The sequence below is a fragment of the Neopelma chrysocephalum genome, unplaced genomic scaffold (assembly GCF_003984885.1).
Source record: "Neopelma chrysocephalum unplaced genomic scaffold, ASM398488v2 Primary Assembly neopelma1_96714, whole genome shotgun sequence".
NCBI classification, from domain to species: domain Eukaryota; kingdom Metazoa; phylum Chordata; class Aves; order Passeriformes; family Pipridae; genus Neopelma; species Neopelma chrysocephalum.
Genome location: NW_020925358.1, coordinates 254,423 through 281,585, shown reverse-complemented (window position 1 = coordinate 281,585; position 27,163 = coordinate 254,423). Strand labels below are relative to the sequence as shown.

The window sequence follows — 27,163 nt, the reverse complement described above, 5'->3', positions numbered from 1 at the left end:
TTGGCTGGAACTCAGGGAGAAAAAAGAGAGTTTATCACTTCTGGAAAAAGGGGCAGGCAGCTTAGGAGGACTACAAGGATGTTGTGAGGTCATGAAGGGAGAACATTAGAAGTGCAAAAGCCCAGATAAAACTTAATCTGGCCACTGCTGTAAAAGACAACAAAAAGGGTTTCTACAAATGCATCAGCAACAAAAGGAGGCCCAAGGAGAATCTCCATCCTTTGTTGTATGGGGGGGAAACACAGTAACAAAAGATGAGGAAAAGGCTGAGGTACTTAATGCCTTCTTTGCCTCAGTCTTAAATAGCAAGACCAGTTGTCCTCAAGGGACCCAACCCCCTGAGCTGGAAGACATAGGGAGGGAGCAAAATGAAGCCCCCATAATCCAGGAGGAAATGGTCAGTGACCTGCTATGCCACTTAGACACCCACAAGTCCATGGAGCCAGATGGGATCCACTCAAGGGTACTGAGGGAGCTGGCGGAAGAGCTCACCAAGCCACTTTCAATCATTTAGTCAATCATTCAGTCCTGGTCAACCAGGGAGGTCCCAGGTGACTGGAAATTGACAAATGTGATGTTCATCTATAAGAAGGTTTGGAAGGAGGATCCAGGGAAGTACAGGCCTGTCACCCTGACCTCGGTGCCAGGGAAGGTCATGGAGCTGATCATCTGTAGTGCCATCACACAGTATGTGCAGAACAACCATGGGATGAGGCCCAGCCATCATGGGTTTATAAAAGGCAGGTCCTGCTTGACCAACCCGATCTCTTTCTATGACAAGGTGACCCACCTAGTGGATGAGGGAAAGGCTGTGGATGTTGTCTACCTGGACTTCAGTAAAGCCTTTGACACCATTTCCCACAGCAGCCTCCTGGAGAAATTGTCTGCTTGTGTTGTGGATGGGTGTACTCTCAGCTGGGTTAAAAACTTGCTGGATGGCTAGGCCCAGAGAGTGGTGGTGGACTGTGCTACATCCAGCTGGTGGCCGATCACGAGTGGTGTTCCCCATGGCTCAGTATTTGGCGCCAGCCCTGTTGAATATCTTCATCGATAACCTGGGTGAGGTGATCAAGTGCACCCTCACCAAGTTCACAGATGACATCAAGTTGGGCAGGAGTGTTAATCTGCTGGAGGGCAAAAAGGCTCTGCAGAGGGATCTGGACAGGCTGGATTGATGGACCAAGACCAATTGTATGAGGTTCAACAAGGCCAAGTACTGGGTACTGGACTTGGGTCACAGCAACCCCCTTCAGCGCTACAGGCTTGGGGAAGAGTGAATGGAAAGCTGCTCGGCAGAAAAGGACTTGGGGGTGCTGGTCAACAACTGCTAAACATGAGCCAGCAGTGTGCCCAGGTGGGCAAGAAGGCCAATGGTATCCTGGTTCTATCAGCAATAATGTGGCCAGCAGGACCAGGGAAGTGATTGCCCCCCTATACTCGGCACTGGTGAGGCCGCACCTCAAATCCTGGATTCAGTTTTGGGCCCCTCACTACAAGAAAGACAATGAAGTGCTGGAGCATGTCCAGAGAAGGTAACAGAGCTGGTGAAGGGTCTGGAACACAAGTCTGATGAGGAGCAGCTGAGGGAGCTTGGGGGGGCTACACCAAGAGAAAAGGAGGCTGAGGACCTTACCGGTCTCTACAACTACCTCAAAGGAGGTTGTAGTCAGCTGGGGGTCACTCTCTTCTCCCAGGTAACAAGTGACAGGATGAGAGGAAACGGTCTCAAGTTGCACCAAGGGAGGTTTAGATTGGATATTAGGAAAAATTTCTTCACTGAAATGGTTGTAAAGCATTAGAAAAGGCTGCCCAGGGAAATGGTAGTTACCATCCCTGGAAGTGTTCAAAAAACGTGTGGATATGACATGAGGACATGGCGAACATGGCAATTGTGCTAGATTAATGGTTGGACTTGATGGTCTTAAAGGTCTTTTCCAACCTTAATGATTCCATGAAAAAGAGAAGACATCATTAGAGATAGGGAAAGATAACCTCTTTCCTCTACTACTTTCTTTCCTGAAAACTGGAAAAAGTTACAAGTTGCCACCAGGTCTATGGAGGCAAAGGCACACCTGAGTCCTGTGTCCAGTTCTGGGCTCCCCAATACAGTAGAATAGAATAGTTCAGTTGGAAGGGACCTAAAACACTCATCTAGTCCAACTGCCTGACAGCTTCAGGGCTGACCAAAAGTTAAAGCATGTTATTAAGGGCATTGACCTAATGCCTTTTAAACACTGACAGGCTTGGGGCATCGACTGCCTCTTTAGGAAGCCCATTCCAGTGTTTGACCACTCTCTCGGTAAAGAAATGCTTCCTCGGGTCTAGTCTGAACCTCCCCTGGTGCAGCTTTGAACCATTCCCATGTCTTGTCACTGGATACAAGGGAGAAGAGCTCAGCACCTCCCTCTCCACTTCACCTTCCCAGGAAGCTGCGGAGAGCCATGAGGTCACCCCTCAGCCTCCTTTTCTCCAAACTAGACAAACACAGAGTCCTCAGCTACTCCTCACAGAACATGCCTTCCAGCCCTTTCACCAGCCTTGTTGCCCTTCTCTGGACACATTCAAGGACTTTCACATCCTTCTGAAATGGTGGACCCACAACTGCACGCAGCACTCAAGGTGAGGCTGCACCAATGCTAAATACAGTGGGATTATCACCTCTTGACTGGCTGCTTCTACTGTGTTTGATGTCCCCCAGGATGTGGTTTGCCCTCTTGGCTGCCAGGGCCCACTGCTGACTCATACTGAGCCTGCTGCCGACCAGCACCCCCAGATCTCTTTCTGCAGGGCTACTTTCCAGCCACTCCTCTCCCAATTTATACTTGTACCTGGTGTTACTCCATCCCAGGTGGAGAATCATTCATTCTTGTTAAATTTCTTGCCATTAATGATTGCCCAATGCTCCAATCTATCTAATTCCCTCTGCAAGGCTTCTTGTCCCTCAAGAGAGTCAACAGCACCTCCCAGTTTGGTATCATCAGCAAACCTGCTAATGGTGCATTCAACTCTTGCCTGCAGATCTTTGATAAATATATTGAACAGAACTGGCCCTAGAATTGAGCCCTGAGGAACACTGCTGGTGACCGGTCATGAGCCAGATGTAGACCCATTCGCTACAACCCTTTGAGCCCTGCTGACCAGATGGTTCTTCACACAGTGCACAGTGAACCCACTCATCCCACAGTTGGACAACTTTTCCAGAAGGATGCTGCAAGGGAGTATTGGGTTTGCATGGCAAGGTTTTGATAGTGAGGGAGCTACAGGGGTGGCTTCTTTAAGAAGCTGCTAGAAGCTTCCCCCATGTCCGACAGAGTCAATGCCAGCTGGCTCTAAGACAGACCCATTGCTGGCCAAGGCCAAGCTGATCAGCGATGGTAGTAACATTTCTGGGGTGTTTTTAAGAAGGAAAAAACATTATGGCACAGAAGTAATTGAAGCCAGAGAAGAGAGGAGTGAGAATGTGTGAGAGAAACAATTCTGCAGACACCAAGGTCAGTGGAGAAGGAGAGGGAGGAGGTGCTCCAGGCACCAGAACTGAGATTCTCCTGCAGGCCATGGTGAAGACCATGGTGAGGCAGGCTGTGCCCCTGCAGCCCATGGAGGTCCATGGTGGAGAAGAGATCCACCTGCAGCCTGTGGAGCAGCCCCACGCCGGAGCAGGTGGATGGATGTCTGAAGGTGGCTGTCACCTTGTGTTAAGTCCACACTGGAGCAGGCTTCTGGCAGGACCTGTGACCCCATGGGGGATTCAAACTGGAGCAGCCTGTTCCTGAAGGACTGCACCCCATGGAAAGTGACCTTTGCTGGAGCAGCTCATGAAGAACTGCAGTCTGCAGGAAGGACTCACATTGGAGAAGTTTTTGGATGACTGTCTCCTGTGGGAGGGATCCCACACTGGAGCAAGGAATCCTCTCCCTGAGGAGGAAGCAGTGGCAGAAACAACATGTGATGAACTGACCATAACTCCCATTCCCCATCCCCCTGTGTTGCTGGCAGGGAGGATGGAGAGAATCAAGAATAAAGTTAAGCCCAGTGGGGGAAAAGTGTTTTTAGAATTCGTTTTACTTCTGATTATGCTACTCTGATTTGACTGATAATAAATTCAATTAATTTCCCCAAGTTGAGTCTGTTTTGCCTGTGACTAATTGGTGAGCGATCTCTCCCTGTCCTTATCTTGACCTACAAACTTTTGCTATATTTTCTTCCCCATCCCCCTCCCCCAGCTGAGGAGGGAGAAAGAGCGGCTTGTTGGGCACCTGGTATCCAGCCAAGGTTAACCCACCACAGTCCTTTTTGGCACTCAATGTGGGGCAAGACAAAGGCATATATATATATTGCATGCTATAGTAATAACAGCTATCGAATAACAAGCTCCTGTGTGGGACATGGAGTTTTTCAGCTGCACTGCTTATCTCTTTATCTTGCTGAGTTTGGGAACATGTTAATAGAAACAATGGCTCTGTGCTTTGCCCTGGCATTGATGTCCTTGCTGTGCTGGGGGAGCTATCTTCTGGGGACAATGAGGGAATACATCTCCCTCTCCCTACCTGGGATTGATGTGGATGGTTTTATTATGCAGGCTCCCGAGGTCCTTGTTCACCCTTACATGAACTGTTTAATACTACTAATAAACACTGTTGGCATATTACGATGTTTGTGGAATCTGGTGTTGCCCTGGTGTAAGAGAAGACAACTTTTTGGTGAGGCAATATGGAAATGTGCCCTGAAGCAGCCAGTTCCTGGGTGGCAGGGTGTGTGGAAGGATTTGGGCAGGTTCCTAGGGCGGTTAACACCTCCCATTACCTGGGACTTTACACCTGAACAGCCAATAAACCCAGCAAACTGACACATCACCTGATAGAAGGGTGCCTTGCCTACCCCAGTGAAAACCAGCAGCTTCTCACCCTGTACTGGGGCCTGGCCTGTGCCTATCAAGCCACAGTTCAATACTCTCAGAGGACTGTAGTGGAGGCAGGGACACAAACTGCAGTGGAGGACACTATGGCTGAGATAGGGACTCAAATCACAACAACTGCAGTAATTGCCCCAGTAGTGAAAAAGAAAAGGTGGACAAGGAGAGGTCCATATCATTGATTAGAAAGGGGGAGGAGGAAGAGGAGGAAGAGGAGGAAGAGGAGGAGGAAGAGGAAGAAAGGGAGAAGGAGAATCAGGAAAGGAAGGGTCTGATCACAAAACCAGTTCTTCGACAAAAAAATTGAAGAAAGGAGTGAGACAATTCAAACAGGAAACCAAAGTTACCCTGCCCCTGACCTCATCAGAAATTTGAGACTTGTGAAAAGATTACAGCCACCAGCCAGGTGAGCAGATTTCTGCCTGGCTGCTTTGATGTTGGGATAATGGGGCTGATGGCCAGCAATTGGAAGGTCACAAAGCCCAACAGCTGGGATGTCTTGCTAGAAATTGGGAAATTGAGAGAAGAATTGGAAAGGAGGCAGCAATTTGCAGTCTCTCGAGATGGCTCCTCTCAAGTGTGAGAGCAAGATATCCATTTAAGGAAGATTTGTGAAATCCCCAGGAAAGTGGACCACTGCAGATGAAGGTATTCAGTACTTGAGAGAATTAGCAGTGCTGGAAGTCATCTGTAGTGATCTAACAAATAATAAGGTCTCTAAAGATCCAGAGGATGTCCCTTGCACAACAACTGTGTGGAGGAAGGTGATTCAAAGTGCCCCAGAATCATATTCTAACAGCTTGACAGCAATGTATTACCCAGAAATGGATACACCAACTGTAGAGAGTCTTACTGACTCCAAAACTTTGAAAAAATCTGTCCCTCATCCCCATGGGCCAACACCTCAGCTCTCAGGGGTGCCCCAAGAAATTGGTCCTCTCCTGCCCTGGTCAGAGGGAAAGGGAGCCCCAGGTGAAACAGGAGCCAGGCCTAAAAGAGTTAACTGAGATATCTTGACCTGCTAAGAAACCTCAATACCTGTTTTGCTAGAAGAACATTTTAGGAGCACTGGTTAATATCATGTTCTGTTCTGCTCACTGGACCAAAGGCCTTATTATAGAAAGAATAGGAGTAGTACACACACACAGTAATAAATTAGGTAAACTAGATGTTTGAATAAGATCTAGAAGGCCCAGAGCCAGGATTTTGCAAGCTTGAAGAATTCAGGTCACCTAATTGAAGAGGTCAAATTGAGGAAGACGTCCATGGCCACCACCAGAGGGATGAAGGTTTGAGCAGAAGACCTCCACAGTAGAAGACTGCGCATGTCTGGAAAGACTCCACCCAGAGACTAGCCTACTTATTAATATGTATAATAAATGATGTAACCATGTATCTAAAGTGTATAAAATGGTTTACTTTTGCACTTGCAAGTGGAGCAAGTTTGTCCAGCGCGAGCTGGCTTGCTCCCAACGTTGAATAAACAAATACCTTGCTGCTTAAAGATAAAAAAAGTCTCTGAGCAGTTTCTCAGACCGATTTTTCGGATTCACAGGCACAGGCCACATGGTGCACTCTTGTTCTTCCTGCGTGACCAGGGGGAAGACATTAAGAAGTGGCATGGTGAACCCACCATTAAGCTGGAAGCCCATGTGCATGAAGTGAGAGGGAAGAGAGTTGTTAAGAAGGGGTCACCCAAGAAGGCTGCCAGTGTAGTTGTAGACACAAGAAGGCAATCAGGGATCTCCCAGATGTAAAAGGACTGAAATCACCTTCCTTGATCCTGGTGAGGGGACTTCTGGTCTGATACTGCAAGGGTCAGACAGTGAATATTCTGACAAGGAACAGAAATAGAGGGTCCCTGCCTTTGGCCAGGAGGAGGAAGGGGATGACCGGGCATACTGGATTGTGTGGATTCGATGGCCTGGCACATCAGATCCACAGAAGTACAAAGCTTTAGTAGATACTGGTGCACACTGCACACTGATGCCATCAGAGTACAGGGGCACAAAACCCATCTGGATCTCTGGAGTGACAGGGGGATGTCAAGAATTCTCTATATTGGAGGCTGAGGGGAGCTTAAGAGGGAATAAATGAGAAAAGCTCCCCACTGTGATTGGCCCAGAGGCCCCTTGTATCCTTGGCATCGACTACCTCAGGAGGGGGTACTTCAAAGACCCAAAGGGGTACAGATGGGTTTTTTGTGTAGCTACCATGAGCACAGAGAAGATCAAGCAGCTATCTACCCTGCCTGGCCTCTCAGAAGATCCCTTCATTGTGGGATTACTGCAAGCAGAAGAACAGCGGGTGCCAACTGCTACTAAGCTGATGCAATATTGCACCGAGACTCCCTAGCTCCCATCCATGAGCTGATGCATCAATTGGAGAGCCAAGGAGTGATCAGGAACTCTCACTTGCCCTTTAACAGCCCCATATGGCCAGTGCAAAAGTCTAATGGAGAATGAAGAGTAAAAATAAACTATCATGGCCTGAACAAAGTCACGTCGCCTCTGAGTGCTGCTGTACCAGACATGCTGGAACTTCAATACAACCTGGAGTCAAAGGCAGCCCAGTGGTGCCACAACTGATATCGCTAATGTGTTTTTCTCAATCCCTTTGGCAACACAGTGCAGGCCACAGTTTGCTTTCATGTGGAGGGTTGTCCAATGCATCTGGAATTGACTGCTCCAGGGGTGGAAACAGCCCTACCATCTGTCATGGACTAATCCAAATTGCACTGGAACAGGGTGATGCCCCTGAACATCTGCAATGCATCAATGATATCACCATGTGGGGCAACACAGCAGAAGTGTTTGCAAAAGGAAAAAGAATAATTCATATTCTTCTGAAAGCTGGTTTCACCATAAAAAGAAGCGAGGTCAATGAACCTGCACGGGAGATCCAGTTTTAGGGAATAAAATGGCAGTATGGACATTGTCACATCCCTATGGATGTGGTCAACAAGACAGCAACTATGTCTCCACCAGCTAACAGGAAGGAAACACAAGCTTTCCTAGGTCTTATGGGGTTCTGGAGGATGTACATTCCAGGTTACAGTCAGCTTGTGAGCCCCCTCTAATTGACTGACCTGGAAGAAGAACCATTTTGAGTGGGGCCTTGAGCAACAACAGGCCTTTGAGCAGATCAAAGAGGAAATAGCTCATGTGGTAGCTCTTGGGCCTGTTTGGACAGGACCAGCTTTGCAAAAATATTCTCTACACAGCAGCTGGGGAGCATGGTTCCACCTGGAGCCTCTGGCAAAGAACATCACAAGAAACCAGAGGTTGACCATTAGGGTTTTGGAGCCGGGGTTATCGAGGATCAGGAGGCCACTACACTCCAACTGAAAAGGAGATATTAGCAGCATAGGGGTTCGAGATGCCTCAGAAGTTGTTGGGACAGAAGCATGCCTCCTCTTGGCACCACGATTACCCATGCTGCACTGGATGTTCAAAGGAAACATCCCCTAATCATATCATACAACCCGCACTACATGGAGCAAGTGGGTAGTGTTGATAACGCAGCAAGCTTGATGGGGAAAACCCAACAGCCTGGGAATCCTGGAAGGCATCATGGACTGGCCAGAAGGCAGAGATTTTGGGGCGTTGCCTGAGGAGGCAGCTCATGCTCAAGAAGCACCACCATATAATGAGTTACCACAAAATGAAAGAGGCTATGCTCCATTTAATGATGGATCCTGTCATGTAGTAGGAAACCATTGAAGGTGGAAAGCTGCTGTGTGGAGTCCCACATGACAGGTCATTGAGGCTGCTGAAGGAGAGGGCGAGTCAAGTCAGTTTGCACAAGTGAAAGCCATCCAAGTAGCCCTAAAGATTGCTGAACAAGAAAAGTGGCCTGTACTGTATCTCTATACTGACTCCTGGATGGTGGCTAACGCCCTGTGGGGGTGGCTACAGCAATGGAAGAAGACCAATTGGCAACACAGGGGTAAACCTATCTGGGTTGATGCACTGTGTATGGCCAGTCTTCGCAAACAAAGATTTTGGGAAAGGTCTTTTACCTTTCAAGCCTGTGCAATGGATTTTTTAGGTGAGACACAGCATGCGCTGAACTGAGCCCACCCTTTAATCCTAAGGTTCATCTGCCGGGGCCAAGCGAGTTTGGACAATGGCAGTGAGGTCCTCAGGACGTAGGTTTGTTTAGAGTGACCTTCTCATAGATGGATGGCCTTACAGGGCTGATGAGCTCCATCTGCCCGGGGGAGTCTCCCTGACCGATAATCGAACCCGGGCCACGGCGGTGAAAGCGCCGCATCCTAACCACTAGACCACCAGGGGTCCCCTACTGCTGCATTGTAGCAGGACATCATTGCACAGGTAGAAAACAGGTGCGTCATGTCAATGCTCACATGCACAAAAGTCACACCACTGAAGAACATCAGAACAATGAGCAGGTGGATAAGGCTGCCAAGATTGGAATAGCTCAGGTAGACTTAGACTGGGAGTGGAAGGGTGATCTATTTATAGCCCGATGGGCCCATGAAACATCAGGACATCTAGGAAGAGATGTGACATACAGATGGGCTCGTGATCGAGGGGTGGACCTGGTCATGGAGGCCATCACACAGGTCACCCATGAATGTGAAACGTGCTGCAATCAAGCAAGCCATGCGAGTAAAATCTCCCTGGAATAGAGGGCAGTGGCTGGATTTTCGATATGGCAAAGCCTAGCAAATTGACTATATTGGACCACTGCCACAAACACGCCAAGGCAAGAGCTACATACGCACGACTGGTTGGTTGGAAACATACCCTGTAAACCAGGTCACTGCTCAAAACACCATCTTAGACTTTGAAAGGCACATTTTGTGGTGACATGGTGCCCCAGAAAGAATTGAATCAGACAATGGGACATTTCTAAAATAACCTCATAAACTCCTGGGCAAAGAAACATGGCACTGAGTTAGTGTATCACATCCCTTACCACCAACTCTGGAAAAGATTGAGAGATATAATGGACTGTTAAAGACTACATTGAGAGAGTTGGGCAATGGGGCATGGAAGCATTGGGATACAAATTTAGCCAAAGCCTCTTGGTTGGTTAACACTAGGGGATTTGCCAACTGCCTTGGTCCTGCCCAAACAAAACCCCCATATACTGTGAGAGGAGATAAGGCCTTTGTACTACATACAGGAAAACTACATTCACCACCTTCATCCACTAAGCATGTGACCTTATTGTAGGAGATAAAATTAATTAGACAGGACTTTGTGGACCCATGTTGACTGTGCCTGATGATTGCATTGCCCTTTAAATGCCTTTCGATAATACCCAGTATAATCTTCCCATAATTTTTCAGGTACTGAGGTTAGACTAACAGGTCTGTTGTTCCCTGGGTCTTCCCTTTTGCCTTTTTTTTTGTATATTTGAATGACACTGACTAGCTTCAGGTCAGCGGGCACGTCCCCAGACTCCCCATACCTTTGGTAGATCATTGAGAGGGGTCCTGCTGTAACATTCACTAGTTCCTTCAGTGTTCTGACATAAATCCCATCAGGCCCCATGGATTTGTGAACATTCAGCTGATACAGCCAGTCCCTCACAGTTTCATTGTCCACAAATGGAAAGACACTGTTCCCACAGTCATGGTCCTCAACTCAAACCATGGGCTGCCTGGTCCCCTATTAGTATTACTAATGACTGAAGAGGGAAAAAAAAAGCATTGAATGCCTCCTCTTTTTCTTCATCCCTATTAGTCAGACAACCATCTTCAACAAGTATTGGTCCAATGTTTTCTTTAGACCTCCTCTTGCTATTAACATACTTAAAGAAAGACGTGGACATACTAGAGAGAGAGTTCAGCAACAGGCCAAAAAGATGATCAAGGGACTGCAGCATCTCTCCTATGAGGAAAATCTGAGAGAGCTGGGACTGTTCAGCCTGGGGCTCTGGAGACATCTTGTCAGTACATGTCATACCTGAAGGGAAGGTGCAAAGAAGAGACCCAGGCTCTTTTCAGTGGTGCTCAGTGACAGAACCAGAGGCAATGGGCACAGACTGAGACACAGGAGGTTCCACCTGAACATCAGGAAACACTTTTTTTACTGTAAGGGGGACTGAGCACTGGATCAGTTTGTCCAGGGAGATTATGGAACCTCCATCCTTGGAGATCTTCAAAAGCCATCTGGTCACAGTCCAGGGCAGCTGGCTCTAGATGATCCTGCCTGAGCAGGGGGGTTGGACAAGATGACCTCCAGAGGTCATAGAATCATAGAACAGTTTGGGTTGGAAGGGACCTTAAAGATGATCCAGTTTTAACTCTCCTGCCATGGTCAGGGACACATTCCACTAGACCAGGTTGTTCAGAGCCCCATCCAACCTGGCCTCGAACACTTCTAGGGGTGGGGAATCCACAACTTCTCTAAGGTCCCTTCCAACCTTAACCATGCTGTGATTCTATAAATGGATCAAGCTCCTCCATGACCCAAGGAGAGTACTAAATGCAGTCCCTTGGAGTTTTGGCCCATGTTATTGGAACCTCTTAAATTATTGTTGAAAGTAATGTTAACTTGCTTTTCTTCTCAATGAAACAGACTTCAAATACTCCTATAATTAGCTGCTTTGTCTCACTTGAGGGGACAACACAAAACTTCCTACTCCTTAATTCATTAATAAAGGCATTGAATGTTTGCATATTTACTTAACAAAATGCATCCGAAAACATAATAGAAGCTGAAACATATACAGTTTCTGTAAAAGCCACTGAAGAAAATTATCATATGATGTAGGTAATTACAAAATAAAGAATTAGAACTACAGTGCAGTTAGAACCGTTAAGGAAGAGTAAACAAAACATAACAAGGCATTCAAAGCATCATGCACATTATGAAATAACCACAACTACTTTTAGCCCTTTTTGAGTATTTCACTAGTACAAGGTGAATGTTACAGATTGACAACACAATGAATTTAAGATGTCACAGAACTACCTTATCAACTTCTCTCTGTGTTGCTCCTTCCTTTTTCAAACGTTCTTGTTCAACACACTTTGCATTGTAGTTTTCCTTTGATTTTTGTAAGGCCTGAGTGATACTTTGGATATTTTGCACTGCTTCTAATGTTCCTGAAACATCTTCTTTAGTCTGTCAAATATCACATAGTTGTCAAAAACAAACCATTTTTATTTTAACATTAACAAGTCATTGGACATGCATAAGTAAAAAATTAATAACCTTTTTATAAGTTTTGATTTGTTCATCTCCATACTTATGAACTTCTTTTATTAGCTCTTGTAATCTCCGCATGAGGTCCAAGTGACAGCTTGCCAGTTTTTCTGTTGAGGTTTTGAAAACATCCCAAACTGGTGCAAATGTCCTAGATTGAGGGGACAAAAAATAATAAAAAATTTAATGCTCATCTGGATTTGTACTAACATCTGGACTTCTACTAACTAACCAGGAGGGACTGGTTGAAGATGCGAAGGTTGGGGGCAGCCTTGGCTGTAGTGACCATAAGATGGTAGAACTCAGGATGCTGTGTGGAGGAAGCAAAGCAGTAAGCAGGACTAGAACCCTAAACTTTCAGAGAGCTAACTTTGACCTCTTCAAAGACCTACTTAGAGGAATCCCATGGAATGGGCTCTAGAAGAGTAGGGAGTCCAAGAGAGCTGGTCGATATTCAAGCATCACTTCCTCCAAGTTTAAGACCAGTGTATCCCCATGATCAAGAAATCAGGCAAAGGGAGCAGAAGACCTTTGTGGATGAGCAGGGAACTTCTAGTAAATCTCAAACAAAAGAAAGAAATTTATGGGATGTGGAAAAAGAAACAGGCCACATGGGAGGACTATAGGAACATCATCAGAGTATGCAGGGATGTGATGACGAAGGCCAAGGCCCACTTGGAATTGAGTCTGGCAAGGGATATTAAAGACAACAACAAGGGCTTCTACAAGAACATCAGCAGAAAAAGGAAGACTAGGGAAAATGTGGGGTTGCTGCAGAATCAGATGGGTATCCTGGTGACAGAAGACACAGAGAAGGCGGAATTACTAAATGCCTTCTTTGCCTCAGTCTTTCCTGCTGAACATGGCCCTCAGGTATCCCAGACCTTGGAGGTAAAAGAAGGCTAGAGAAAGGAAGACTTCCCCTTGATTGTTCAGTGTTGGGTTAGAGATCAGCTAGAGAGACTTAACACCCATAAATCCATGGGCCCTGATGGCATGCACCCATGTGTGCTGAGGGAGCTGGCAGATGTTGCTCTGCCTCTCTCCATTATCTTTGAAAAATCATGGAGAATGGGAGAGTTGCCCAATGACTGAAGGAAGTCCAATGTTACTCCCATATTCAAAAAGGGCAAGAAGGAGGACCTGGGAAACTACTGACCGGTCAGCCTCACCTCTATCCCTGGAAAGGTGATGGAATAGGTCCTTCTGGAGGTCATCACCAAGCATGTAAAAGAAAAGAAGTTCATCAGGAGTAGTCAGCATGGATTCACCAAGGAGAAATCATGCTTAACCAATCTGACAGCCTTCTATGATGACATGGCACGATGGGTCGATGAGGGGAAAGCAGCGGATGTTGTCTACCTTGGCTTCAGCAAGGCTTTTGACACTGTCTACCATAACATCCTCTTAGATAAAGCTCAGGAAATGTGGGTTAGATGAATGGACAGTGAGGTGGATCAAGAACTGGCTGAATGGCAGAGCTCAGAGGGTTGTGATCAGGGGAGTAGAATCCAGTTGGAGGCCTGTAGTCAGTGGCATTCCCCAAGGATCAATACTGGGTCCAGTCTTATTCAACTTGTTTCTCAGTGACCTGGATGAAGGGATAGAATGTACCCTCAGCAAGTTTGCTGATAATACAAAACTGGGGGGAGTGGCTGATACACCTGAAGACTGTGCTGCCATTCAGTGGGACCTTGATAGGCTGGAGAGTTAGGCAGAGAGAAACCTAATGAGGTTCAACAAGGGCAAGTGTAAGGTACTGCACCTGGGGAGGAATAACCCCAAGTACCAGTACAGGTTGGGGGCTGACCTACTAGAGAGCAGCTCTGCAGAGGAGGACCTGGGAGTCTTGGTGGGTGACAAGCTGATTATGAGCTGGCAGTGTGCCCTTGCAGCCAGGAGGGCCAATGGTATCCTGGGGTGCATCAGGAAGAGTGTGGCCAGCAGGTTGAGGGAGGTGATCCTGCCCCTCTACTCAGCCCTAGTGAGGCCACATCCGTTCAATTCTGGTCTCCACAGTACAAAAAAGACAAGGAGCTACTGGAGAGGGTCCAGCAGAGACCACAAAGATGATTAGGGGCCTGGAGCATCTGTCTTATGAGGAGAGATGGCAGGAGCTGGGCCTGTTTAGTCCAGAGAAGAGAAGACTGAGAGGGGATCTCATTAATGCATATAAATATCTCAAAGACAGGTGTCTTGGTTTAAAGACAATATATTTGGGAGGCAGGAACTCCAATAAGAAAAACCCCTCCCCTTTTATTCCCCTTCCCTAATAGAGAAAAAAACCAAAAATGTGAGTGAAAGTGAAAAAATAACGATTTACTAAAAGGAAATAGCAATAACTACCAAAAAATACAGAGGGAAAAAAAATGGTTTACACACAAAAGCAAAGACCCACCAAAAACAAGTGGCACCCCCACCCCTTGGGAACAAAAAGGGGAAAACCAAAATGGCAAAGGATATTTCCTGCCAAACCACCACCCGTCCGCCCAACCAAACAAAAGAAAACAATGGGAGAACATGGGCTCCAGATGACATAATGGTATGAATATTCATCACTAAATCTTCCTCCAAAATCTGTAACTATAACAGTGTGTGTCAAGAGGATGGTGCCAGACTCTTTTCAGTGGTGCCCAGTGACAGATTGAGGAGCAATGGCCATAAACTAAAACACAAGGAAGTTCTATCTGAACACGAGGAGCCCTTTCCATTGAGGGTGGCAGAGCACTGCAACAGGCTGCCCAGGGAGGTTGTAGAGTCTCTCTCTCTGGAGACATTCAAAATCACTCTGGATGAGTTTCTGTGTAACCCGCTCTAGGTGATTCTGCATTGGCAGTGGGGTTGGACTGTGTGATCTCCAGAGGTCCCTTCCAACCCTAAAGTTTCTGTGGTTTTTTTCTTTGTTGGCTACATTTTTTTTAAATAGTGCTAAAGTGTAACTGATATGTCTACAGAATTTCAGCTCTGATCCTAAAACTGAAGCAAACAAAAACCACAACAAACTGCTATAAATGTTACTTAATGTTTCAAACATACTTGACATCTTACTAAACTTTTCACTGTTCTGTTTTACCTATGTTGACTCTATGGAGTAAAACACAGCAAAATTAACTTATTCTTCTCCATCATCAACACAACAATGACAAATGGTATTCCTAAAGATGATGAAAGAGCAGCTCAAAAAAATTTAACATGTACAGGTATTTTTATGTGCATACCTAAATAGTGAAAAGAAAACAAAAGTTACTTGGCTAGTTGTTGTGGTTTGGACTCTCTTGCTGAATTTCCCATGCCACCATGAGGCGCGGGGGGGAGAGCCGCACGTGCTGGGGTCCTGGTCGCGAACGGGCAGCGGGGGAGATGGGATTCCTGAAGCAGGGGAAATGGGGGTTCCTGTGGGAAGTGCCGCAGAATTTTGGAGGGTATAAGAATGGCTGGTAGGATGGGAGCCCCCTCTCTTTTTTCTGTCACTACAGTCAAGGAACAGCTGCATCTCTTTGTCCTGGGACTGCTGTTCACAGGGAGCCGCCGGCAGCTGTGGGAGAACCTGTTTTGCGCTTCTGCTTTGCCCATCCCATGCCGCTCTGGGGCCGTGCTCACTGGAGCCCTGCTGTCCTTTGCCTGCTTGTGATAGTTTTCACCCTAGGCCTTCCTGGAGACCAGCTTGTAACCAGGAAGGAACTAGGGAAGTGACTAAGGAAGTATTCCATGCTATTCCTTTACATAACCTGAGGTATAAATAAAGCCAACCGGAGAGACCTCGCTCTCTTCTCTTCTGGCGAGGTTTGGGAACGGTAGATCCCTGTCTCGGCCTTGCTTATCTGGAGCTGACGCCAACAGTGACTGCTCTTGTTTACCATGTGTGAGGTGATGCCTTAAGCCCCTAATGGTTTTTTATTTTTCTAATTTTTGTAAGCCTTATAAGTTTTATAGGTAATATAAGTAGATTTTAGAAGCAACCCCTTTCTCCCTCCTCCCCTAGTACCCCTTAGTTTATACATTCCTTAATCCTCTTACCCCATTCCATACCCCCATATCAGCACTATCCCCGTATCCAGTAGAAAATGTTTAGTCTCTTAGTCAAGGCAAGCCTGTTCTGTTTGGGGAACGCTTGTATCTTGGCCTAAACCGCAGGACAGAGTCAAAGAACTGGGTGACTCTCTTCTCTGTACCCCGAAGATGATGAAGGATGATGAAGAGAGGGTCCCAAACAGTACCCCAGACCCAATTCCGGGAGGTGGGCCAGGGGGTGGACCAGGTCAAAAGTTATGGGGTGGACACACTTGGGATTGGTCAGATATTATTATAAATGTAACATCTCGGGCACAGCCCGGCGCGCGCGTCGTGTACCATTAATTGCCTTGGCACAATTAAATCCTTTCCTTATCTCACCCTAATTAACGGCTCCTGGATTTTTTTCTAAGCACCAGCTGAGCAGGCATCAGAGGGGAGAGGGCTGGGCCGCATCCAGCCGTCCTGCTTTTCTCAAGGGAAGTGGTGAGATTTTAATATTTTTTTTTTAATTTTGTTAGTTACCGGGTTTCTCGATTGTGCATACCTGTTTTGGTTTTGTCCCTTTTTGCCCCTTTTTCCCCATTTTTTCCCTTCCCCTCTCCCCATTAATTGGGAGTTGTACATAATATCCTTACTCTATATAACTGTATTATGTAAAAATATACATATATTTTGGTATAATTCAGTTGGGTTTGATTTCTTTCAGTTTCTATAATTTTTCTTCCCTTTCCTTTCTTTGCCAAAAAAAGGGAGGGAGGGGAGGGGCTTTTGCTGAGCATTGGAGATTTTGGTAGGAAGCCAGCTCAAACTTGCTCACTGCTGCTGGCTCCAGAGCAGCAGCCATTTCCATTGACTGATACCCTGGCACCCGCCCTCACCGTGGCATCTGGAGTTGGTAAGCTCCACCGCCTGCATGGACATTGCCTACCCCACCCGGGTGCCGCCCAGGGACCAAGTTACCAGCGCCCGAGCCACAGCATCCCTGGAGCCTGCCTTGTGCCAGCTCGCCGCCTTTCGATCTGCTGCAACCGCCCACGGCTCCAACCTGCCAGCTTCCTGCTGCTCGCCACTCCGACCTGCCAGGTTCCCAACATGCTGCAGGCAGAGCCAGAGCCACTTGCCCATCCCTGCCCCCTGCTGACATTGTGGTCACTTCTGTGTGGTAGACACCGCTGCCAGGATCACGTGACTGCGCCAGGACTGCGTCAGTGTGGAAGTGAAAGAGTCATTTTTGGGTGGTATCTCCTCTGTTATTGTGTAGTTGTTGTTTTGTTCTGCTTTGTTCTCTGTTTTTAGTAAACTGTTATTTGTTTCTACACTTTTGCTCAAAAGTCTCTTATATTCAAATTTGCATAATTTTAGTGGGAGGGGTATCTATTCCATCAGAGGTCCTGCCTCCCTGGCATACATTGTCTTTAAAACAAGACACTAGTTAAGTTTTCAGTTGTCTTTCATCATTACAACCACAGGATTAACCATATGGTAAAGGAAGGTGAGGAACAGATCATTCCTTAGATTCAGATTTTTATACTGCATGGACTTCTCCAGCTATTCTAAAGATACACTCCTACCTCAGTTTCCAGGTCAATGCTGCTGAAAAATAAATACCATGCATAGCCTTTAAAGCACTGATGTTCAAACTAACATGGAGATACAGAACCTTTGAAGAGCAGCAACAACTGGTATCAAATTATCCACTGATGAAAGCTCTCCACATTTCTAGATGTGATTACTACAAATAAAAATAATCTTTAGCCTCTTCTAAGAAGTCTGAGCTGTTGGCATAATCTTTCTAATGAAAACAACATCCATTAATCATTCAATTTTTAAAAAAAAATCCTGTGTAAAAATTTTTAATTAAACTATGGAATAAATCTATTGAAAAGTCTCATTCTTAACATGTCCAAGGACAGAGATAACACTTGAAAAAGTAGAAATAATAAAAATAAATAAATTCACTGCTCCATTTGCAGACCATATGTTCTTTCTTTAAATTAATAACCATAGGCTAGGGAGCACAGAATAGAAAGTCACATTCTTTTTTATCTCTGAAAAAAACTCAACTGTAAACACAGAGGAACAGGCAATTCCTCCATGGTGTTGGGTTTTTTACTTTGTTTTTTTTAACTGCTAATAAAGAACTGTACAGTCTTGTTTTTCATAGCTGCATGATATTTTGCATAGCTTCACAGTAACTGAAGAACTAACAATCATTAAAGGTAGCAAAGTTATGCTACCTTGAACGTCATCAATAAAATAGAATCAAACTTGATGCTTAACATGCTTAAGTGTTTCTCTCTTCTACACACTTACCCAAGTTGTGTGTAATTGCTTGCTGATTTGGCTAGTTTTGTCATTGACCTTGAATATGCCTCCTCTATCGCAGCCCTGTCAAAGAAAGCAATCAAAAGCATAATTTAAATTTTGAAGATATTTGAAGACAAATGAATATGCACTGTGAAGGCCCAAAGCACAAGAATTTTTACTGTAGCTGAAAATTACTCCATTTTAATAGTCACTCAAAAAGTATATGCAAAAGCACAGAAGTAAATTAAAAAAAAAATAAACTAAGAACACTTGACAGAATGTTGTAGGGAACAGAAACAAATAAAACCTAAGGGCTCAAGACTTGAAAAAGACTTCTAAAATGTCTTCCTTCCTATACTCTCTGCTGTTCCCTTTTGCCTTTAACATTCTTTAGTAAGAGTCAGAACACAGTGACATAACAATCACCCACCTAACACTGTCTAAATACCAGGGATTTACAGAGCAACAAAATCAAATATATAATGAAAAAATTAAAAAACCAAAATGAATGCTTACTGAGCAATCTAAGGACAAGAGAAAATAGCCTCAAGCTGTGCCAGGGGAGGTTCAGGTTGATAATCAGGAAGAACTTCCTCACTGAATCGTTGGTCATGCATTGGAACCGAGTGCCCAGGGAGGTGGTGGAGTCACCATCCCTGGAAGTGTTCAAAAAACAACTGGATGTGGCACTTAATGCTATGGTTTAGTTGACATGGTGGTGCTCAGTCAAAGGGTGGACTCGATGATCTTGGGAGTTCTTTTCCAACCTTAATGATTCTATGATTCTATGTGTAGCACTTCCAAGGAAAGTATTTTTTTAGATGAAGAAATTAACACACAAAGAGACCATCCACTAAACAAGCAATCAATTCCAACCCTGATTTTGTTGCTAGGCTTCTGGCTCTGTGCTCGGTTCACTAGGTCAAAGGAAACATCATTCATCTGAGGTTGTTCAGGTATTGTGGGCAGAAGCTCTGTGAATACAGCCAAGCACACTACTCTCAAGGGGCAGTATTCCCCTGTAACTTAGAGAAAAACAAAGAAGAAAAGGATCAAAAGCAGAGTAGTTTAAAAATAATTATTATCAATTCAGATGTTTATCAGAAGCAAGAAGAGAGCAGATTATTTTCTCTAAACTAAAAAGGTGGCAAAAATCTTCAGTTACAAAAAAAATAATTTTCATTGCTCAGATAACACAAGAATTTTCAACAAGAGACATTAAACACATAACCAAGGCAAAGTTTAGAGATCCGACAAACCTGCAACACCTGAATATGACAACAAACACTGGACATTTCAGTCTGTCATAAGTTTGAAAAGAGATGTTGGAATTTTTTCCCAATGTCACGCCCCCCCATCTGTTTCTTCCAGGATGGGGATGGGGGCGGAGCGAAACCGCACACACGGGGCAGCGCGGGGAGGGCTGGGAGTCCTTTGTTCGGGAGGCTTTTGGGGTTTTGGTCTGGGACCGGACAGAGCAGGAGCCCGGTTTTTGGCCGCCTCGTTCTCTTTTCCTGAGAGGAAGTTTTTTCCCCGCAGGACACCTTGCAGAGGACGACCGAGAGAGAGAGACCAACCCATCTCAGAACGAGGTATTCTGCTTTCAAGACTGCCTGTGGGAAAAAGGACCTTTTTTTTCATTGCTGGCTGCGAGCACACGTGGCTGCGAGCAGCTTTTGAACTGCCGGGACAGTCCTGCATTTCCCCCCTCCCCTTCCCCAGGTTGCCGTGGGTTTCTCCCCCCCCCACCTGGGTATTTGGGACTTTGTTTTGTTTCTTCTGAAAGTTTTTGATTGCACCATTTGTTGTTTATTCAGATTTTGTTAATGAAAAGCTGTTTCTTTTCCTTTTCCACACTTCCACCTGAAGTCTCTTAATTTTTAAGTTGTAATCTTGTTTAACTAAGACACAGTCATAATTTATGAAAGCATGAGGTTAGTGAGCAGCAAAATTAACATCAGCTAGGACACCAAACTATAGAATGCTACGTTCCCAAAAGTCCCATCTGCCACATCACTCCCAGACCCTTTTTCATCGTTTTCTACTCTTCTTTATACTTCATCCCATATTTCCTTTCTGGCTGGATAAACAACGACATGAGATGTACCTGGTTTTGAACTGTCCACAGGCTAGGTGGCTGGCCAACATACACACATACTCAGTTGCCTGCTGTCTCTCCAAATGAGTAACTCATATAATTACAACTGCCTTTCCCTTAAATGGCACAACTAATTTGGGTTCTTATTCTCTACCTATATCCTCATTTTTAAAAAAATCTTTGCAACCTCTGCTTTTCCATTAAATTGGGTCAAAAGTAGCAAAGTTTTGTGAAAGCTATATGGGTGGATAGAGAACAAATAGTAAGAAACAGCAGGACTACATAAACCTAGTTTATAAATATAAGTATCTGCAACAAACGGCTCTACCTGACTGCACGATGTGTGATTCATCTGCCAAAGGCAGAACATTCAGGTATGCAGTGATGAAAGAAATGCACAGAGGCATTCAAGTAGTTTTCTTCTTAAAGAAGTCAGCTAAGATTTCAAAACACCAGACACTGAAAATACATTAATTATAGCCTTCATATTTAAAGACAGCTTCAAAGAATCACATCTATGTGATGCCTTAAACCCCAGTGGTTTTCTTATTTGTCTACCTTATAAGTTTTATAGGTAATATAAGTAGATTTTAGAAGCAACCCCTTTCTCCCTCCTCCCCTACCACCCCTTAGTTTATACATTCCTTAATCCTCTTACCCCATTCCATACTCCCCATATCAACCCTACCCCCATATCCAGTAGAAGATGTTTTGTCTCTTAGTCAAGGCAAGCCTGTCTTGTTTGGGGAACGCTTGTATCTTGGCCTAAACCGCAGGACAGAGTCAAGGAACTGGGTGACTCTGCTCTCTGTACCCCGAAGATGATGAAGGATGATGAAGAGGGGGTCCCAATTAGCACCCCAGACCCAATTCCGGGAGGCGGGCCAGGGGGTGGACCAGAGCAAAAGTCAGAGGATGGACACACTTGGGATTGGCCAGATATTGTTATAAATGTAACATCTCGGGCACAGCCCGGCGCGCGCGTCGTTTACCAGCTATTGCCTTGGCACAATTAAATCCTTTCCTTATCTCACCCCAACTAATGGCTCCTGGATTTTTTCTAAGCACCAGCTGAGCAGGCGGGACCCCTGGTGGCCTAGTGGTTAGCATGCGGGACTCTCACCGCTGCGACCCAGGTTCGATTCCCAGTCCCCCGGGCAGATGGAGCTCGTTAGCCCTGTGAGGCCATCCATCGATGAGAAGGTCACTCTAAACAAACCTACGTCCTGAGGACCTCACTGCCATTGTCCAAGCTTGCTTGGCCCCGGCAGATGAACCTTAGGATTAAAGGGTGGGCTCAGTTCAGCGCATGCTGTGTCTCACCTAAAAAAATCCATTGCGCAGGCTTGAAAGGTAAAAGACCTTTCCCAAAATCTTCGTTCGCGAAGACTAGTCATTACAGCTGAGCTGGCATCAGTTTGGTGGCCCTCATGGGGAGACCTGGACTGGAACTTCTCCAGACTAGAAACTTTCATCGTGCAGGAATTCCTCATCAAGTCAGTTTTTATCTGAGACAATTCCCACCCCGGTCTGAGATGCCCAGCTCCACAGAACCCACGGAAACAAGCACGGAGCATAGAGGTGAGATAAGAAAAGGCAAAATAAGGGAAAAGGTACCTGGTTTAGTTAGCAGCTGCGGGAAGTTGGCAGCTACGGGAAAGTTTCTGTTCCCGGGAGGTGGGGAACACGGGTTCCTGGAAAGTTAAATTTAAGACTTGGGCCCATACAGTCTCAGAGAGTTGCTTTCCAGGAGGTGGACGGGGTGGTCCGCCCACCCGGGTCAGAGTGGGGTTCAGTCTAGGACTGGTTTGTTGGAAGGGACGCCTTCCTGTGTGCTCTGATGCCGTGGGAGAGCCGGTGTGGGCTCTGGGAGTCGGTGAGACTCGAAACAATAGCAGAGAGGTTACTAGAACAGCTTGTAACCCGCAGGTAGTAAGTTCTAATCCTGGTGTGTGTGGTCGTGGTCCATTTACATTTTACAATCATGGGTGGTGTAGATTCAAAGTTTGAAGATTCAAAGTTTGAGGTCCCTAAAGAATCCCCCTTGGGTTTAGTTTTGGAACATTGGAAGGTTTTAACCGATCCAAGGGCAGCTTTAAGAAAGGAAGAGCTTTATAGGCTGTCTGTGTATGCCTGGCCGTTGTTTGGACAATTGAGAGGAGTGGTTTGGCCAGAATTTGGTCCGTTTGAACTGAACACAGTGTTACGGTTAATCTGTCTCCTTCATGCAGAACGGAGGTGGCGGGAAATTCGATATGCAGAGCTGTTTTTGTATTTATTAACACGCCCTAAATTGGGAGCCGGAGCTGCAAGAATGGCGGCGCCTGGACCGACTCCTCCTGAACGAGCAGGAGCGGGGCAGGCACCGGTCGTTGGAGGACTCCCGGGTGTGGGTCTGGCTGCACCGGGAGGGATTACACAGATTGAGGTCCCCGGAGGAGTTAGCTCGGGGCCGGCGGGAGTGAGTCCCGCCAGTGTGGCTGTAAAAACAGAGGCTGTTAATTTGACTGAAGTAGGCACTGCGGTGCAGATAAGATCGGCTTTTGTGGAAGCTGCTTCTAGCGTCACAGAGCAGAACAAGAGTTATGCTGCGGGGTTAAGTTCAGAGGTAACATCTAGTTTGGTCAAAACAGGAGTGACACCAGGAGAAACTCCTGGCCCCAGCGGGGCAATCGAAGCGGGGTCTCCCCCGCCTGTCCCGGCAAGCGTGCAGGGAGCCTGTAACTTTGCAACTGCTGCTGGCAACCTTGCCGGAGTAGACAGGGTTACCATGGTAACAGCAGAGGTGAGCGTGGGAGGAGCAGATAGTTGTGGTGCTAACGGGATAAGAGCTGTGAAGGCTGAGAAGTCAGCTTTTACTAGAGTTGCTTTTGCCGTGGTAACACCAGAGAAGGTTGTTACAGATGCGGCATCTGTTGTAGAAAGAGAGGAGATTTTAGAGATCGCAGCGAAAGTGCTGCCGGAATTGGCCAGTGTAGAGATGGCGGCAGGAGTTAACTCTGACAATGGTAGTGCCCCGGGCGTAGATGTGCTTGTGAAACCAAGTAGCCCAGCGCCGCAGACGGGTGCTGAAGCAGTGGGTGCTGAAGCAGTTGATTTTACCGGTAGAGATAACAGCAAGGGAGCTATGAAAATGTATGAAGTCAAGCAAAAGGCGAATGAGTCGCCTACAGACTATACTGATATAGATATGGAGGATATGGATAGTAACCCAGAGAGGGCTCTGGATAAGAGCCCATTCCAGCTGACAGCCGACGATGTCTATGACATCTCGACCATGCTGGGTCGGGACCTGATGCAGCTCAGCCCCGGGCCCGATTTCCCCACTGCCTGCACCCAGCTGCAGTCCAGGACCCTGCGAGTCCTGAAAATGCTGCAGACACTGGTGAGTGAGAGCAGTGTGGCCGAGGAGCAGCTGCGGCAGAAGCGGGAGCACTCCCCCTCAGCCGTTGGCTCTCCCGTGAGGGCTGACTCCACTGCCCCTGGACGTCCGGCAGCAGAGAGAGAGATACCTATGGCGGGCGGGGCTGCCCCTGTGGGCACCGCTGCCACAGGAACACAGAGAGCTGAGCCGGCAGCTGCCCCTGCGGGCACGGCCGACAAGGCGGCCGAGAGCACCGGGGAGCAGCAGACTGCGAGCGGGGTCACCGCTTGTGCTGCGGTGAGCAGAGATGAGGCGGTAGCTGTTACAAGCGAGACCACCACTGACCCGCATGGTGTGGGAAGCGAGGAAGCTGCCTCCACCCCTGCCAGCACTGCGGCCGCTTCTGTTCCTAAAAGGGGGGTGACACACCCTCCAGAGGGACTCACTGCTTTTGCAGCGAGTGGCCAACTGGTTGCTTTGGTTACCGAGGGCGACTCGGTCCCCCCCACTCTCCCCTTAATACTCGCGGCTTTCCCCCATGGCTCTGGGAAGCCCAGTTTTGGACCCCCGGGGCCGCTGTGGGCGGAGCCGCTGGCTGAGTCGGACAGCTTGGACTCTCTGTCCCGAAAGGGGAGGGGGCGGTGCAGAAAGGACTGGTCCTGCCCCGGCCCGCCCCAGGGCCTGCCCCGCCTCCCGAGTTGGCACGGTCCTGCCGACGTGGGCTTCTGGTTTGCAGTCGTTGCTATAGCAACAGAGTCCAAAAGCGGCCGAAAACCGGGAAAGATACTTTTTGCAACAGCGAGAAGGGAAACTCAAAGGGGTGACCCGGGCCCTGTAGTGAAGTGGGTTCCCAAAGAGAGCCCAACAGAAATGGACACAGTATGGAAGGCTGACCGACCAGCACTGTCCCATGGACTGGCCGGCCGCTGCTGTGGCCCCTCCCCTCGCCTGTTAGACTGGCTAACACGGAAAGGGAGGGGGAAGAAGAGCTAACTATATTGACCCCTGTGTTCCAAGCCTGTTTCAGGCTCACAACCTCTGAATATTCCTGCCCTCCTGTGCCCTGACTAAATTTCAGGGAGCTGTGGCAAAATCAAAAAGGGAGACCACTGTTTTAATGAGAACTAACGATGTGTCAGAAATTGACTATTTACAGGTAGTCTGTTCCAGCAAACAGACCTGAAAAGCAGTACCACCGAAGTTCAAACTGGAAGCCATGAGAACAACTTTTTGCAGAAGTAGACAAATGTGTTAACTGCAAATGAAACACACCAGAACCAAAGAGTGTTAAGCTGCGATAACATCAAGAGTGAGTAGAAAGAAGCCAGCATAAAAGCCTTCTGACACAATTGAAAATCAATTTGCACTAAAGATGGTACATGTACATATATTACAATTACTGTATCTGTTTTGCTGTTTTAGTATTTCTATATTATTTTTAAGTTTCTCTTGTTGTTAGCTTAATTGCTAAAAAATTGAAAACCTAGATTGCTTTTGCTTTTACTACATGAATTGCTTTAAAGCTTGCAATGTTTATACTTGCACATATCTTGTTCCAGCAGCAATTTGTAAACATCTATGTCTCTTAGGCTACTACAGCCTGTGAAAGAATTTCTCTTGTAAAAAGTAGTTTGATAAAAGGCCCATAGAATTTTTATGTGAATTGTGGAATTTGCTTATGTTTTTAAGATGCTTTCATATCTAGTGTCATCTAGGAATATACGTGAACCCGAATTGCATAAAAGACGTCCTGCACTGAGACCGAAGGACGGATGGGATGGTAGCTTCAGTGCTGAGACAACAACAACACTGGTTCTATGGACTCTCCAAATAAGCCTCTAAAAATCTGGCTTGCACCATTGCCTGCAATCTTTGAGACGACCTGGTAACATCAGTTGTTGGAATAATTGGTTTAAGTTGCTTAAGTAGTTTGCTGAAATTGCTTTCTAGCTTTATTATTTCATTAGTATTCATGTATCTGTGAATGCACCTATTTTAACAGGTGTAGAAGCTTTTATCCATGGAGGCAAGAGGCCCCTGTATGACCACTCCATGAGGTAAAGATGATTAACTGCAGTCTGGGACAGGTTGGAACAGGACAACCTGCCCCTGGTAAGGCCTAAATTTTATCCAGAGAGTATAAGCTCTCTGTGGTGAGCGACTGGCACTGCCAGGGTGCTGTTTGCATCCAGACGCAGCCTGCCTCAGGTAAGGTCTAAACTGGCCTATTAGATCTGTGACTGGCAGTTGATCACTTTATGTGATAAAAGCACGAGCTCCTCTCTCAGAAGATTGAAATACAGGAATTCTAAGATTCAAAATTCCTGTGAAATTGTCATCAGACAGAGAGTCACACTCCATCGACTCCCTGGTCACCTAAGGAGGTTTATTTGTAAAATTGTTTATGTTTTAAGATCTGCTTTGCAGGAACTGTAGAAGTTCATTGAGTCATCTAAACCTATGAGACTGGACACATTCCTGCTCATCTGCTCCAGCCCAAGGACTGAGTTTATGTTAAACAATGGGACTGAAACTCCTGCAAACCAAACGAAAAGAACTGTTTTCAAGTCCAGCTGACCATTTCCATCGTGGTCAAGAGTTACCATCAAGATCCTAAATTTCACCCAGGAAGAAGAGAACCTCTGTTCCTGAGACGAGTAGAGCAACAAAGACTGTTATTTCTAAAGACTGTTAAAATAGTGTTTAAGTTTTCCTCGTTTGTTTGTATTTATTAGTACTGCCAGTAACTATGAATTGAGTTTAGAACCTAAATTAACATTTGGCTTTAGCAAAATATACCAAACATCCTTCATAAAGGTGAGTGCTAAATTTGCACTATGAATTTGGCAACAAATTTGAATTATATATTGGATAATTCTTGGAAATGACTCACTAAGTTTGCCTTCACAAAATTACTTCATAGTTACCAAGATGAACCTAGTTAGAGCAGCCATTCATGTTAGCATTAAGTTTGCATAATAGCTTGTTATATGATTAGTATTATGTGTAAGTAGTAGAGATTGAACAAGATCTCGGAATCTTGTTTAATCTCTAAAGGGGGGACTGATGCCTTAAACCCCAATGGTTTTCTTATTTGTCTACCTTATAAGTTTTATAGGTAATAGAAGTAGATTTTAGAAGCAACCCCTTTCTCCCTCCTCCCCTAGCACCCCTTAGTTTATACATTCCTTAATCCTCTTACCCCATTCCATACTCCCCATATCAACCCTACCCCCGTATCCAGTAGAAGATGTTTTGTCTCTTAGTCAAGGCAAGCCTGTCTT

The 27,163-nt window shown here is 46.2% G+C and overlaps 1 protein-coding gene and 1 non-coding gene across 2 annotated transcripts in view; both read right to left on the bottom strand.

Annotated features, from left to right (window-relative positions):
• LOC113981706 (F-BAR domain only protein 2-like) overlaps positions 1–27,163 on the bottom strand; it is a 240,011-nt gene that overhangs the window by 188,843 nt on the left and 24,005 nt on the right. Inside the window, exons 3-5 of the mRNA XM_027709262.1 lie at positions 18,424–18,498; positions 12,106–12,247; positions 11,863–12,015 (exon numbers count right to left, since the gene is read on the bottom strand). Of these exons, the coding sequence (XP_027565063.1) occupies positions 11,863–12,015; positions 12,106–12,247; positions 18,424–18,498 (370 nt within the window). The remainder of the gene's footprint in view (positions 1–11,862; positions 12,016–12,105; positions 12,248–18,423; positions 18,499–27,163) is intronic.
• TRNAE-UUC lies at positions 9,139–9,210 on the bottom strand. The gene has a single exon. It is a non-coding gene; the product is annotated as a tRNA-Glu (tRNA).